Raw genomic sequence first — 14,100 nt, 5'->3', positions numbered from 1 at the left:
AAATTGCGTGTCATCTCCTTATTTCTGCACATTTCGTGTATTTGCCTTCCGATATATCATGTGACCACAGTGTTTTTTGGCATGCCCTGCAACCCACTATTTTACACTGCAAAACAGCTAACAAAAGCACGTTGCCGAAGACACAACAGCTGGCGTATTTTCGAGTATCGTCCTTCCGTGTCGGTCTCAGGCGGTTATGTGAACTTCATAAAGTCAAATTTATCGATGATAATAAAAATATACTTAATTCCTCTCTGAAGATTTGGCAGCATAAATAGAAGATTCTCACCTCCAAGATATATAAGTAAATGCGCCTTTAAATTATCTGAAAGATGTTCGGCAAATAGTTTTCGGCGCTTTTATCCTCTATAGACACGTTATAGGTGATTTTGAAAAGATTTAAATAATGTTTTTTTTTATTATTTTGAAGCTAATTTAAATAACTATATGTGTTCCTCACGCACATATAACTTCTCAAATATATAGAAGTTTATTATCGCGTTTTTTATGTGTTTTTACTATCGCCTTTTTTTTACTGGAATGAACGGTGGAACTATGACGATTGCACACTTAAACTCTCAGAAAATGTCCAATTAGGTAGCTTCCGAATTGAGTAGAGCATGAAATACCACTTTGTTCTATTTAACAAAAATCATCAATTAGCAAGGGTGATTCTTATTTGCAAATTAAATTGACCTGCATTTTGTCAAGAGCAAACCTCAACATCCAGGCATGCCAGTTTATCCAATATAAGAAAATGTTCACATGGGTAAGCACTGTTTTTGGTCAGATTCGATCTCAGTACTAAGGTGCTCATAGGTTAGAGTGAACAATTCCAGCCACTCCTTTTCGCATGATTCGTCGCCCGCATCATGGTGCTGAGAGCAAACAATATGCTAGTTAGAAAAACAAGCATTGCGATTGTCGCTTAGTGTTCCTATAAAATATAGACTGGAAAGACTTGTCCCGTGACTTTCGTGACATTTTGAAAATTATATTCCCTTAAGCTCAGTCGTCTTGTCATCATATATATATTGTGAAACGTACTCCGTAAAACACATTTCATGATATATATGGCGACGAGGTGCCCATTTCATGATCGTATTCACTGTAATTAATTCCTTAGTTCAAGGGCAAAACCACGATTCAACATCTAATACTGCGATACAAAGTTGTACCAATCACGGGTATTTTAGGCAACCTACTTCACTTCCGAAAACATTTCGATTCAGGTACAATATATGTGACTCTGGTAAACGAAGGGATGTTGAGTCGTATAAACACGACGTTTTGTATGTTAATGTAGATTTTCCTTTCTTGTTGTGTAGGAATAAATAACAGAATTTTATAATTTTGGTACCTGAGAATAAAACTGAATTGAACAAACAATTTAAAAAAAACTATATTGCCGCGCGCGCAGCTGGCCAAGTAGGCAGCGCGCGCGTGGCCTAACGATTATCGTGCTTGCCCCCCACGCGAAAAGTGGGGTTCGAATCCTGGGAGTGACGTGTCTTTTGTTTATTCCTGCAATTCAGTGTTCTGGAGAATTCGAGAATCATGTTGCTTGTTCCAGGCCCGAATGTTCTACGCGTCGAAGTTTTTACGCCGATTATTCCAGAAGACAACTCATGTACGTAAGGGGCTCCGCGTGGCGAGCCACAGTCAGTCTCGCCCCAGCGTTCGACTCTGCTGCCACGCCGACTTCGACGCCCGCGACGCTCTATTATTATCTTTTGTACTCTTTTATTTTTGGCACAAGTTCGCCCCATTAAACGTTTATTTCTTCCTGTTTATTTATTGTTTTTTTAGTCACCACCCGTGACATTTTGGTGGAGGTGCGGGGTACCGCATGTCCGTGCAGCGCTCCCCTCCGAGTTCCCGCAGTGCAAGTCCGGACCCAGCCTCCCGAGGACCGAGCGAAGACCAGATCGAGACCCGATCCAGTCGCCGCACCCAAGGCCTACCCCCGGAACACGGACTTCTGCCACCCCGGACCAGGCAGCCAACGAGGCCGACGATGGCCAACCAGTCGCAAGCCCCCGCCGCTTCTACCGTCATCTACATGCCCGTCGCACCGCGGACGGCTGCCCTCTCCACGGTGAACTCTACGAAGACGTAGAAGACTGGCTCCTGCAGTACGACCGAGTGGCCCGCCACAACGGATGGACTGATGAGCAGCGCCTCCAGAACATCTACTTCTCACTGGAAGGAACGGCAAGGCAGTGGTATGAAAATCACGAAGTCGCCTTGACCACGTGGGAAGTTTGTAAGAACGAATTGAAGAAAACATTTGTCAGTCAACACCGACGTGAGCGCGCCGAAGACCTGCTTCGAGGGAGAAACCAGGGACCCAAGGAAAGCGTGACATCTTTCACTGAAGACGTCCTCCGCCTGTTCGCCCGCGCCGACCCGCAGGCCACGGATGAAAAGAAGCTGCGGGTACTCATGCGAGGTGTCCGGGATGACATTTTCGGCGGCCTTGTCCGTAACCCTCCGTCGACGGTGGAAACCTTCATCTCGGAGGCAACCAACCTTGAAAGGGCGCTCCTCGCAAGGGCGAGCCATTACCAGCGGTATAATGGCGTCACCGTGATTTCACCATCTACCTGCAGCATCAGTTCCGGCAACTCTGACCCCACTGCGATCCGTGAGATGGTCAGAGACATTGTCCGCGAAGAGTTTAGGAAGTTGGTGCCGGCAGCAGAACGACCAGCTGCGCTCTCACTCACCGAGCTCGTTAAAGAAGAAGTGCAGCGTGCCATTCAACCGGAGTCTCCTGTCGACATCACTGAACCAGAAGAACCGGTGGTAACCTACGCTTCAGTAGCGCGACGACCACCACCGGCTGCTCACCAATACACGCCGCCACCTCGACGAGGCGCCCCAACGCCACACTACCTCCGACGACAAGAAGAGCGGGTCCCGTAGGTCCGTCCGGAACAGCCCGCACCCAGAAAAACAGACGTGTGGAGGACGCCCGATCGACGCCCCCTGTGCTTCCACTGCGGGGAAGCAGACCACACTTACCGCCGATGCCCGTACCGACAACTCGGGTTGCGCGGGTTCCACCCGAACGACCCGCGGCCACGTTATGGTGAACGCCCTCGGGAAATCGACGAGCACCTGCGACGACCTCAGTCCCCTGAGCCAGCGTCCCGCCGAGAGTTCCGGTCACCGTCGCCACGACGTCCAGCCTCGCCGATGCACCGACCCCGACGTGAAAGCCTGTCGCCCCTCGCTCCACGCCGGGGAAACTAGGCGCGGCAACCCCTGGAGGTGGAGTTGCCGAAGACGACCGACGTAAAGAGCCTCCAAGAACGCCGGAGCGCTCCCACTCTCTCGACGCTACGCATCACAACGACGTCCCTGCATCGGTGTCCAACAACCTACACATCATTATCGACGGCGGGTCCATATCACAAGAGCGAATGACATTTCAGCGAACGGCGACGTTTGAGCGAATAGTCGTTTTAGCGAATAACGGGGGCGCGCGTTAACCCATCCGTCGCGCTTCGCGGCGACAGTCTGCGGCAACTCATTACAAAAATATGAACTCACTTGGCCCACCCGAAAACGCCGCTCTGCGGCGTCCGACTATTCGCTAAAGTGTCGTTCGATGAAACGTGGGCGTTCGCTAAAACGTCGTTCGATCAAGTGAGTGCCTCCCATTGACGGCCACGACGCATCGGCACTCGTGGACACCGGAGCAAACTACTCAGTCTTGAGTGGGAGGCTCTCTCGCCGCTTGCGAAAAGTGACAACGCCGTGGGAAGGCCCTCAAATACGAACCGCCGGTGGGCACCTCATCACACCAGTCGAGCGATGCACTGCTCGCGTCGAGATCCACGGTGAGACGTGCCCTGTGAAGTTCGTCGTTCTGCAAGACTGTTCCAGGGACGTTATCCTCGGAATGGACTTCCTCTGCGAGTATGGCGCCGTCATCGACCTCGGAGCAAACCGATTAACGCTACGAAAACCTGTTTCACCACCGGAGGAACCCATAGCGACGTCGTCTGCGGTCCGAGTCCTCGCAAGCCACGTGAACTTACCGCCGCGGTCGAGTGTTTTCGTACCCGTCGGGATCACCGAAGCTTTCTGCGGCGAAGTTCTGCTCGAAGGAAGCCTCCAGTTGCTTCTTGGAAGAGGAATAGGCGTCGCAAGAGGAGTTGCTGAACTTCAGGATGGCCGCACTGTGGTCCTCGTGACGAACTTCCGAAATGAAGCGCAACACCTCACAAAAGGTACAGCCGTGGGCCAGGTCGAGGAACTCCGAAACTCCGCCGCTATCGCCGCCATTACTGACGAATCCTCGCCACCTCAGCAAGACAGTACGTCGCCAGCGCAGCTCGACATTGACCCTAAGCTTCTGGGCCTGAAACGACGACAGCTCAGTGACTTCCTCACCGAATACCGCGACTGCTTTGCCACGTCGTCAAAGGTGCGCCAAACCACCGTTGCGAAGCACCGCATCGTTACCGAGGACGACGCGCGGCCTGTGCATCGGTCACCGTACAGAGTCTCCGCTAAAGAAAGGGAAGTGATCCAGGAGCAAGTTCAAGAGATGCTGAACGACGACATAATCCAACCTTCAAGCAGTCCCTGGGCCTCTCCAGTCGTAGTGGTTAAGAAGAAGGACGGAACACTTAGGTTCTGCGTGGACTACCGGCAACTGAACGCGGTGACGAAGAAAGACGTCTATCCGCTCCCCCGCATCGACGACACGTTAGACCGGCTGCGCCACTCCCGATACTTTTCATCGATGGACCTGAAGAGCGGCTACTGGCAGATCGAAGTCGACGAGCGGGACCGAGAGAAGACAGCTTTCGTCACGCCGGATGGGCTGTATGAGTTCAAGGTGATGCCCTTTGGACTGTGCACGGCGCCAGCAACTTTCCAGCGTGTCATGGACACCGTACTGGCAGCACTGAAGTGGCAGAGCTGTCTCGTCCACCTCGACGACGTCGTAGTGTTTTCCAGCGACTTCGACGAGCACCTGCGACGACTACAAGCTGTTCTCCAAGCCATACGAACCGCCGGACTCACCCTGGAGCCGTCAAAGTGTCGGTTCGCCTATGACGAGCTGAAGTTCCTAGGTCACGTGGTCAGTAACGAAGGCGTTCGCCCCGACCCAGAGAAGACTCGCGCCGTCGTAGCATTTCCAGCGCCGACGGACAAGAAGGCCGTGCGAAGGTTCCTTGGGCTATGTACCTACTATCGGAGCTTCGTTCGAGACTTCGCAAGGATTTCCGCACCGCTCACAAGCCTCACGAAGGACGCCGAGAAGTTCGAATGGGCCGAGGAGCAGCAGCAGGCATTTGACGAGCTGAAGCGACGACTGCAGGCGCCTCCTATTCTTGGACATTTCGACCAGGATGCGGAAACCGAGATTCACACGGACGCAAGTAACGGAGGACTTGGCGCGGTACTGGTTCAAGTACAAGAGGGCACCGAGCGAGTCATCGCCTACGCAAGTCGGACATTGTCCAAGGCGGAGCGAAATTACTCCACGACTGAAAAAGAATGCCTTGCGGTCGTCTGGGCGATCACGAAGTTTCGTCCGTACTTATACGGAAGCCCGTTCCGCGTAGTCACGGACCACCATTCGCTCTGCTGGCTTGCGAACATCAAGGACCCGTCAGGACGCCTTGCGCGATGGAGTCATCGACTACAAGAGTTCAACATGACCGTATTCTACAAGTCTGGCCGCAAGCACAGCGACGCCGACTGCCTGTCCAGAGCTCCCGTCGAAACACCTTCCGACAGCAGCGACGGCGATGACGACGAGTGTTTTCTAGGCGCACTGAACAGCGACGACATGGCCCGACGACAACGAGACGATCCTGAGCTGCGCGCACTAATAGAGCACCTTGAAGGGCGTGGGAGTGCCATTCCACGTGTTTTCTCACGAGCCCTGCCGACCTTCGCCATTAGACAGGGAGTTCTCTGCAAAGAGAACTTCGGCAACAACAACTCGACGTGGCTGCTGGTAATCCCGAGCGACCTTCGAGAGGAGATCTTCCAAGCCTGCCACGACGACCCGACGTCCGGACACCTTGGTTACAGCCGGACACTGGCCCGTATTCGTGAAAAGTATTACTAGCCCAAGCTCCCCAAAACCGTCCACTTATACACACGATCATGCCATGAATGCCAGCGACGAAAGAAACCTCGAACGAAGCCGGCCGGACTCTTGCAGTCAATTCCTCCGCCAACGGCACCCTTCCAGCAGATCGGAATGGATCTACTTGGCCCTTTTCCGCCGTCGACGTCGGGAAATCGCTGGATCATCGTCGCCACAGATTATCTCACGCGGTACGCCGAAACGAAAGCCCTTCCTTCCGGAACTGCTGTGGAAGTTGCCATGTTTTTTATTGAATCCATCGTCCTCCGGCACGGCGCTCCCGAAGTCCTGATCTCAGATCGTGGATCCTCGTTCATGGCCCAGCTGACACAAGAAGTCCTTCGTCTCAGCCACACCAGCCATCGTCGCACCACGGCGTACCACCCTCAGACCAACGGGCTGACGGAAAGACTCAACAAGACCATCGCCGACATGATTTCCATGTACGTCGACGTGGAGCACAAGACATGGGACGTGGTGTTGCCGTATGTCACCTTTGCCTACAACACGGCCGTACAAGAAACCACCGGAGTGACACCCTTTCAACTGGTGCATGGGCGGAAGGTAATGACAATGCTGGACGCTATGTTACCCCACGAACCGGCTGTCGGCGCAAGCGACGACGCCCAGGTGGTTGCCCAAAGGGCAGAAGAAGTCCGTCAGCTCGCCAGACTCCGGATTCAAGCCCAACAACGTATCGACACTGGCCGCTACAACCTTCGTCTTCGGGACGTCCACTTCCAGCCCGGAGACAGGGTGTGGGTGTGGACACCGATTCGCCGCCGCGGTCTCAGCGAGAAACACCTGAAACGTTACTTTGGACCTTAGAAAGTGCTTCGTCGACTCGGGGACCTGAACTACGAGGTGATGCCCGACGGAACAAGAACATCATCACGCCGCCCACCACGACCGGAAGTCGTCCACGTCGTGCGACTGAAGCCGTACTACGCTAGATAGGACTGTGGACCTTATATGTTCCAAAGGACTCTTTAGTTTACCGTTATTTTTATTTGTTTTGTTCTTGGGTTGCATCGGGTCGATGCACTTTTTAAAGGGGGGAGTAATGCCGCGCGCGCAGCTGGCGAAGTAGGCAGCGCGCGCGTGGCCTAACGATTATCGCGCTTGCCTCCTACGCGAAAAGGTAGGGTTCGAATCCTGGGAGTGACGTGTCTTTTGTTTATTCCTGCAATTCAGTGTTCTGGAGAATTCGAGAATCATGTTGCTTGTTCCAGGCCCGAATGTTCTACGCGTCGAAGTTTCTACGCCGATTATTCCAGAAGACCACTCATGTACATAAGGGGCTCCGCGTGGCGAGCCACAGTCAGTCTCGCCCCAGCGTTCGACTCTGCTGCCACGCCGACTTCGACGCCCGCGACGCTCTATTATTATCTTTTGTACTCTTTTATTTTTGGCACAAGTTCGCCACATTAAACGTTTATTTCTTCCTGTTTATTTATTGTTTTTTTAGTCACCACCCGTGACAATATACTGTAAACGACTATTTTTCGTGGGCTCAATATTTCGCGATTTATGTCAAAGCTGAAGTTTTGGAATAATTCGCGGGTTGTAATTTTCTCGACGCGGTGGAATCTCAATATAAATTTCAATCTGTTTACATTTTACCGAAATTGTTCGCGGGACCCATTTTTCGCGAATTGTAGGTGATTCGCGAAATTCTCAAAAATAGGTCCTCGCAAAAATCAGATCGTTTACAGCAGTTAGTTTCACGGCCTAAATAGCGCCTATTGACAGAACAACGCGGAAAATATATTCTCAATTTAGCGGTTCAAACCGGTTCGAACCGGTTCGAACCGGTTTGAACCGTTATTTTTTGCGCCCTGGAACTGAACCGGAACTGAACCGAAAGCCGTGAACCCGAACCCGAACCGAACCAATAAAAATATCGGTTCGACACTCTGGTCTATATATGGCGCTACAGCTACGGTGTCTGCAAGGCGTCTTTCACACAGGTAATTATTGTCCTATCCTTCCCATACGACATGCTTGGTCCCGAAGTGGCAACAGATGGTGACACAAAAGCTGGCCTCTTTTCAGATGTCGCGATCCTGGCAGTTGCGAGTCCCGGCCAAAAGTGAGAGGGTAGCACGCGGTATCGCTGTCGTCGCGGCGTCCTGACTGCCGATGCTTCAGTGCAGTTTCAAGCTTGAGTGCAACACGCAAAAGCGTTTGCCACATCCGATTGATTCTGGTTCTCTGCCGAGTTTTTTCGACATAGGAAACAAAAGTGCTCAAGGGAGTCACTGGTATGGAGCTGGTGTTGCTGAATAATACTCACACTGGCCGGCGGCAAGAGAGCAGGAGATGCCCCGTGTAACCCAAAACCACTGAGCTCAGAGAACTCTGCTTGGTCGCTATTTATAAGTGTTTTCGGCTGAAGCAGATGGCCGTAGCGAGGCTGCAGTCACCAATTGACCGCAGCCTCAACCACTACCGCTGCTGCCAAACTGCAAGGATCATGGCTGGCGACATTACGATCCTTTGACGTCGTCAGTTGGAAATAAATGGGCTACTTCTTAAGACGCGCACACTAGTTATCAACGCGTTACAGGGCCGTAGTACGACGAAGTACAATAATGCACCGGATGATATTTTGCAGTTAGATTTATATGCACCCTATAAATAAGAAATTATTCCATTTGGAGAAATTTATTTTTTGTAGAGGGAACATAAATTGCTGGGCGTTCATTTTACAGTATTTACAGTTACGGCCTTCCTCGTCACACATTAGAGAACCACCTGACAAAGCACGCGTTGCCTGTGTACCTGTAAAGATGATCCGAATCAGATATGGATAATCATATATTCGCAACTGAATTGTTCAATTCCAAAGAGCCCGAAAAGGCGTTGACAATTTCCCTTGTTATAACTATAATACTCAGAGAACAAAAATGCCACCCAAAAAAAGTGCCGTTGCCCTTCGTTTTAAGGCGCAGCTCTTAGGCGCCCGTTTCCGGCTTTTGCGGCGTCGCTGTCGCCTTCGGCGTCAGAGTCGGCTTTGGCGTAACCGCGCGGTGCATTATAAGACGCGTGGCGTCACTTGCGACGTCACTGATGACGTCATCAGTGACGTCATCATTATACTCACAATGACGTCACTGATGGCGTAATCATTGACATCATAGTGATGACGTCATCACAATGACGTCATTCTCATCGTCATTATCATCATCACGATGACGCCACTGGTGACATCATCGTCACGTGTGACGCCATCACTCACGATGGCGATGACGTCACGGGACCCCCGTGAGGTCACCGACCCCGTCGACGTCACGTGAGGTCACGAGGCTCATGTGACATCACGAGGGTCACGTGACCTCCGGTTACGCCGACGGCGAAGGCGACGCCGACGAGTCTCGGAGGGAGGGGTAGCAGATATGATGAGGAGGTGAAGAGGAAAGAGGAGGGGTATACGCTCTGATCAGTACCCTTCCCTCCTCCTCCTCAAGAGCTGCGCTGTAATTCGATTTTACAGGGGGTTGTAAGCGACTTTCACTTTTACATAAAACATGAAATATTTTGTTTTTAAGGTACGCAATGGTAGCAGAAATTACTTGATCCGTCGGCCATTGCAATTTAAAGTAAATGTAGCCGGGAAACTGATGCCACATCGATGATAATTTGAGGTGTAGCGTCTTACCATGTCGTCACTTGACGTGGTTACTTGACGTGACTCCGTGGTGCCAAGTCATAGTACTGCGACGTACATACACATCACGTGATGCCACTTTGTGCATTGAACTTAGCGGAGAAACGACTTAACAATACTAAGCTTTCGTGGGGCGTTTTTCTCCCAATATTGCCGTTTCTTTCCCACCGCTATGTTCTCAACAGAGACGCCATACTGCGCATGTCCAGCGCTAGCATTAAACTCTTTTTTTTCTGCACTCCAAAAGCGGCTTTTTATTAGAGATACCGTTGATAGTTTTTCCTATCCGAGGCTTGAAAGGTTCGAAGCGTTTTAAAGTTTTAAACTTTTTTTACAATATAATATTTCACAAATTTTTAACTCTCAAGGTGTTGACGCTAATAAGTTAAATGAATTTCGGAATTTTAAATTTTTCGCGATAATAAATTTGAAGATATTCGATTTTTCAACTGATCTTAAGGTTCAGAAGTTCAGCAAATTTTGAAATCACTGACTTGCTTCTGTTTTGTCGAGTCGTGCAACATATCTTCACTTCCGGCCCAGGGTGACTCCGGAGGACCTCTTCAATGCTCGAGGTCGGACGACCGCTACGTCCTCGCGGGGTGCACATCTTGGGGTACTGTATTTGGAAAGGCAAATCAGCCAACCGTCTTTGCCAGAGTATCGACACAACTGGACTGGATCGCAGCGTCGCTGGAACGACACCATGAGTCTCCGGCAGCTTTCTGGCCTCCATGTTTCGCAAGAATAGACCCGTGTAATCATAGTGTGTGGCCTTGTTTTATTGACCTGTTCTAACGTGCATATTTGTGAAAGTAATTGGCACCTTGTGATTGCAAGTTCTTCTAACCAATGAGTAGTTATTGAACAGAAAGTGTGATCAAACACTGCTAATAAGGTGGAACCTAGGTTACGTAATCAAAATCTACGGGCTAATGGTGCAAATGAGACGCTGTCCTTCTCAATTACTCGCTTTTTCCTGCTGTCTCTAGTCTCGTAGCTTTGGTTGTCATCCGCATCGTTTTAGTAAAGAACAGGAATCTAAGTAAACTAAATCGCATTGCCTGCTCGTCCGTTTCCTACGTGGGACGGCGCATGATCTATCGTAACGTGACTTATGATCAACGTTATTAGATTACCTCAGGTGCAGAACTCCCGCGGAGGGGTACCCCCCCCCCCCCACCTCACTCACTTCAGCGTGCCTCCCATCGTTTGAACCGTCATCTATGTTTTAGTTTCAAAGATGTGTGTTCCATAGAGCATGGTGGAATTGCACTTGGACTTTGTGCATTGAAACATGTGGGAGTTTTAAGATAAGTTCGGCCGACCATGTCCGGTGACCATTTTAGAGCGCAGCTCTTAGGGGCCCGTTCCCGGCTTGAGCGGCGTCGGCGTCGCCGTTGGCGTCGCCGTCGGCGTAACCAAGGTCACACCAAGGTCGCGCGACCCTCAAGGTCATCCCAAGGTCACGTGGCCCCCAAGGTCACGTGGCTCCCAAGGTCACCCCAAGGTCACGTGATCCCCAGAGGTAACGTGACCCCTCCCCTAGGGTCACGTGACCCCCAAGGTCACGTGACACCCAAAGTCACGTGACCCCCGAGGTCACGTGACCACCCCCAGGGTCACGTGACCCCCCGCCGAGGTCACGTGACCTCCCCGATGACGTCATCGTCACTTATGACGTCACCGGAATCCACATCGTCATCATCACTGATGACGTCATCAGTGACGTCACTGATGACCTCACCGGCATCCGCATCGTCATCGTCATCATCACTGATGACGTCATCAGTTACGTCACTGATGACGTCACCGGCATCCGCATCGTCATCGTCATCATCACGAATTACGTCATCAGTGACGTCACTGATGACGTCACCGACATCCGCATCGTCATCGTCATCATCGCTGATGACGTCATCGGAGTCCGCATCGTCATCGTCACTGATGACGTCATCAGTGACGTCACTGATGACCTCACCGGCATCCACATCGTCATCGTCATAATCACTGATGACGTCATCAGTGACGTCACTGATGACGTCACCGGCATCCTCATTGTCATCGTCATCATCACGGATGACGTCATCAGTGACGTCACTGATTACATCATCGGCATCGTCACGTGACCCTCCAAGGTCACATGACCCCCCCCAGGTCACTTCACCACCCAGTACCCTTCCCTCCTCCTCCTCAAGAGCTGCGCTCTAATTCGGTGTTACAGGGAGTTGTAAACGGCTTTCACTTTTTAATTTCTGCGAAAAAAAAATATTTTATAGACTCGACGCCCATCAAAAAACGAAAAAAAAAGAAAACACGAAATCTGTTGTGCGAGAAACAGATGTTTGTCTCTACGGAGGAGGAAGTAAAAACTTCAATATTATTAGCCTGAGGCGCTGATGTCTTGGCACCCGCCTTGTGTTTTTTGTTTTTTTTTCTCTTGTCCGGGGTACCCTGGCCTTTTTTGGCTCACAGGACCCTCTCCACCAGGCTACGTTGAGAAGAGAGGTCGGAGCTGGTCAGCTGTGCCGCCCTCTGCTCGTATTTGGCTTTGAGATTAGGAGCAATTGGTGGGGTTAATTCACACTCCTATACCAGGTGGTATAGGGCGCCAGGGTCGAGCAGTATTTACAAAAGGTTGGGTAGAGTGTGGGGTACACGGCATGGAGTAGGGAATTGTGGGTGTAAAAGTTAGTTTGTAGTCGTCGGAAGATGAATAGGAGCGGGTGGGATGCTGGACATTTTTGGTGCTCATGCCGGTAGTGGGCGAGTATATAGGCGTATTTTTGGAGAGGCCTCGGCTTGAGGGTGTTTTGAGCTTGAAAGTCTGCTCCCCCTTGGGAAACAGCCCGGTGCGTATGAGCGCGGCAACTGCGTGTGCCGCCTCGTTTCCTTTGAGAGATTCTTGCCCATGGGGATCAGACAATATGTCGTTCTGGAAGTTACTTCACTTGTTGTAGGATTGTGAATGCTGGTTGTGATATCCGTTCGATGAGGAAGCTGTGGCATGCAGTTCAGGAGTCAGTGAGTGTTGTTAGATATTCTTCGGCAGTGGTGCGGGCCATGGCGATAACAACGTCTTCGACTTTTTTATGGATGCCTTAAGAGCCAGGACTGCTTGTAGTCCAACTTGCCAAACGATATGTACAATTGACCAGCTCCGTTTCTATCTTTAAGACTAACCTTACAGTCAACAAGACTTGCGTCTCTTATTAGAATCTTTGGACATACAAAATACTGACCACAATCTAAAACAATCCACCGGAACGCTGCCAAGCAGCTATATCCACGGGCTACGATGCGCCCCACACAAAAGCAGAAGAAGAAAACAATGCTAAGAGAGAGAAGAATAAGTCAACGAGAGATTGCTACCTTTGCGCCCACATACAGTCATCCGTGATCAAGGAGCCGAGCCGGCTTCGACACTTCGGGCACATTGAAGATATTGGTTAAAGTCTTCAAAGTACCCTGTCTTAGGTTAAAGAAGGTTAACAACTTACTTGTCTTTCTCGATGGGATGTATAAATTGTGGTAAAATCTTCACGTGCTTTAGTACGGGCATGAGTAATGGCAGGAATAGCGAGACGATCTTTTTTTTATGAGAACGAGGTACAAGCATGGGATCGCACGATAGCCTACAATATAAATACGGGCATGCCCTGCCGTACTTTTTTGATAAGAGGATGCTTCTGCAGCTCGCAGATTCAAAGTTACCTGACACCTCATTAGTTCCCTTAATAATTCATGGGCTGACGAACGACCTACAAAAGTAAATCACGGTGAAATCTCGCCCGACGTTTTAAGGACTGCTAAGACGTATTCAACAACCTTGCCTCTATACCCCAATCCACATAAGCGGTTGAAAGTGTTTTTCAATGCTCGGTTCCACCAAAGCCAAGCGTGTCATTAGACAAAAAGAAAAAAAGAATGCTGGAAGGTATGGCACCTGGTCAACTAGATCATTTGAACAAAGTACTTCCCCAAATTATTGTAGACAGAAGGAGACGACCCCCAACACCGTCAACATGTCCCAAGAGGACGACGTCGAAGTGGCAGGAATGAAGATTGCGATGCCAAAAACTAATGAAAAAGGGCTTCTGTCTCCGCCCAATGACACCAAGAGAAACTGTTTTCTTGAACAATGCTAACCTTCTTTATATCTCGGTCATTGTAAACAAAATATTCTGACTGACGCGGGTGCATTGTCATGGCTGACTGTAGACCTCCCGTTCGAGGAGGAAAATCTCTCATAATGAATGGGAAGGAACAGAAGACTTCAAATTTGGAGCCGGAAAGTAGACCGTACCCG

The 14,100-nt window shown here is 50.5% G+C and overlaps 1 protein-coding gene across 1 annotated transcript in view; it reads left to right on the top strand.

Moving 5' to 3' along the window:
- LOC115330007 (plasma kallikrein-like) overlaps positions 1-10,589 on the top strand; it is a 36,755-nt gene extending 26,166 nt beyond the window's left edge. The window contains exon 3 of the mRNA XM_040210634.2: positions 10,335-10,589. Within this exon, the coding sequence (XP_040066568.1) occupies positions 10,335-10,589 (255 nt within the window). The remainder of the gene's footprint in view (positions 1-10,334) is intronic.
- Positions 10,590-14,100: the final 3,511 nt, after the last annotated feature.

The sequence above is a fragment of the Ixodes scapularis genome, unplaced genomic scaffold, assembly GCF_016920785.2.
Source record: "Ixodes scapularis isolate PalLabHiFi unplaced genomic scaffold, ASM1692078v2 PGA_scaffold7__128_contigs__length_106722199, whole genome shotgun sequence".
Classification (NCBI taxonomy): Eukaryota; Metazoa; Arthropoda; class Arachnida; order Ixodida; family Ixodidae; genus Ixodes; species Ixodes scapularis.
The sequence above is the reverse complement of the archived record's forward strand: the minus strand, read 5'-3'. Positions and strand labels throughout refer to the sequence as shown.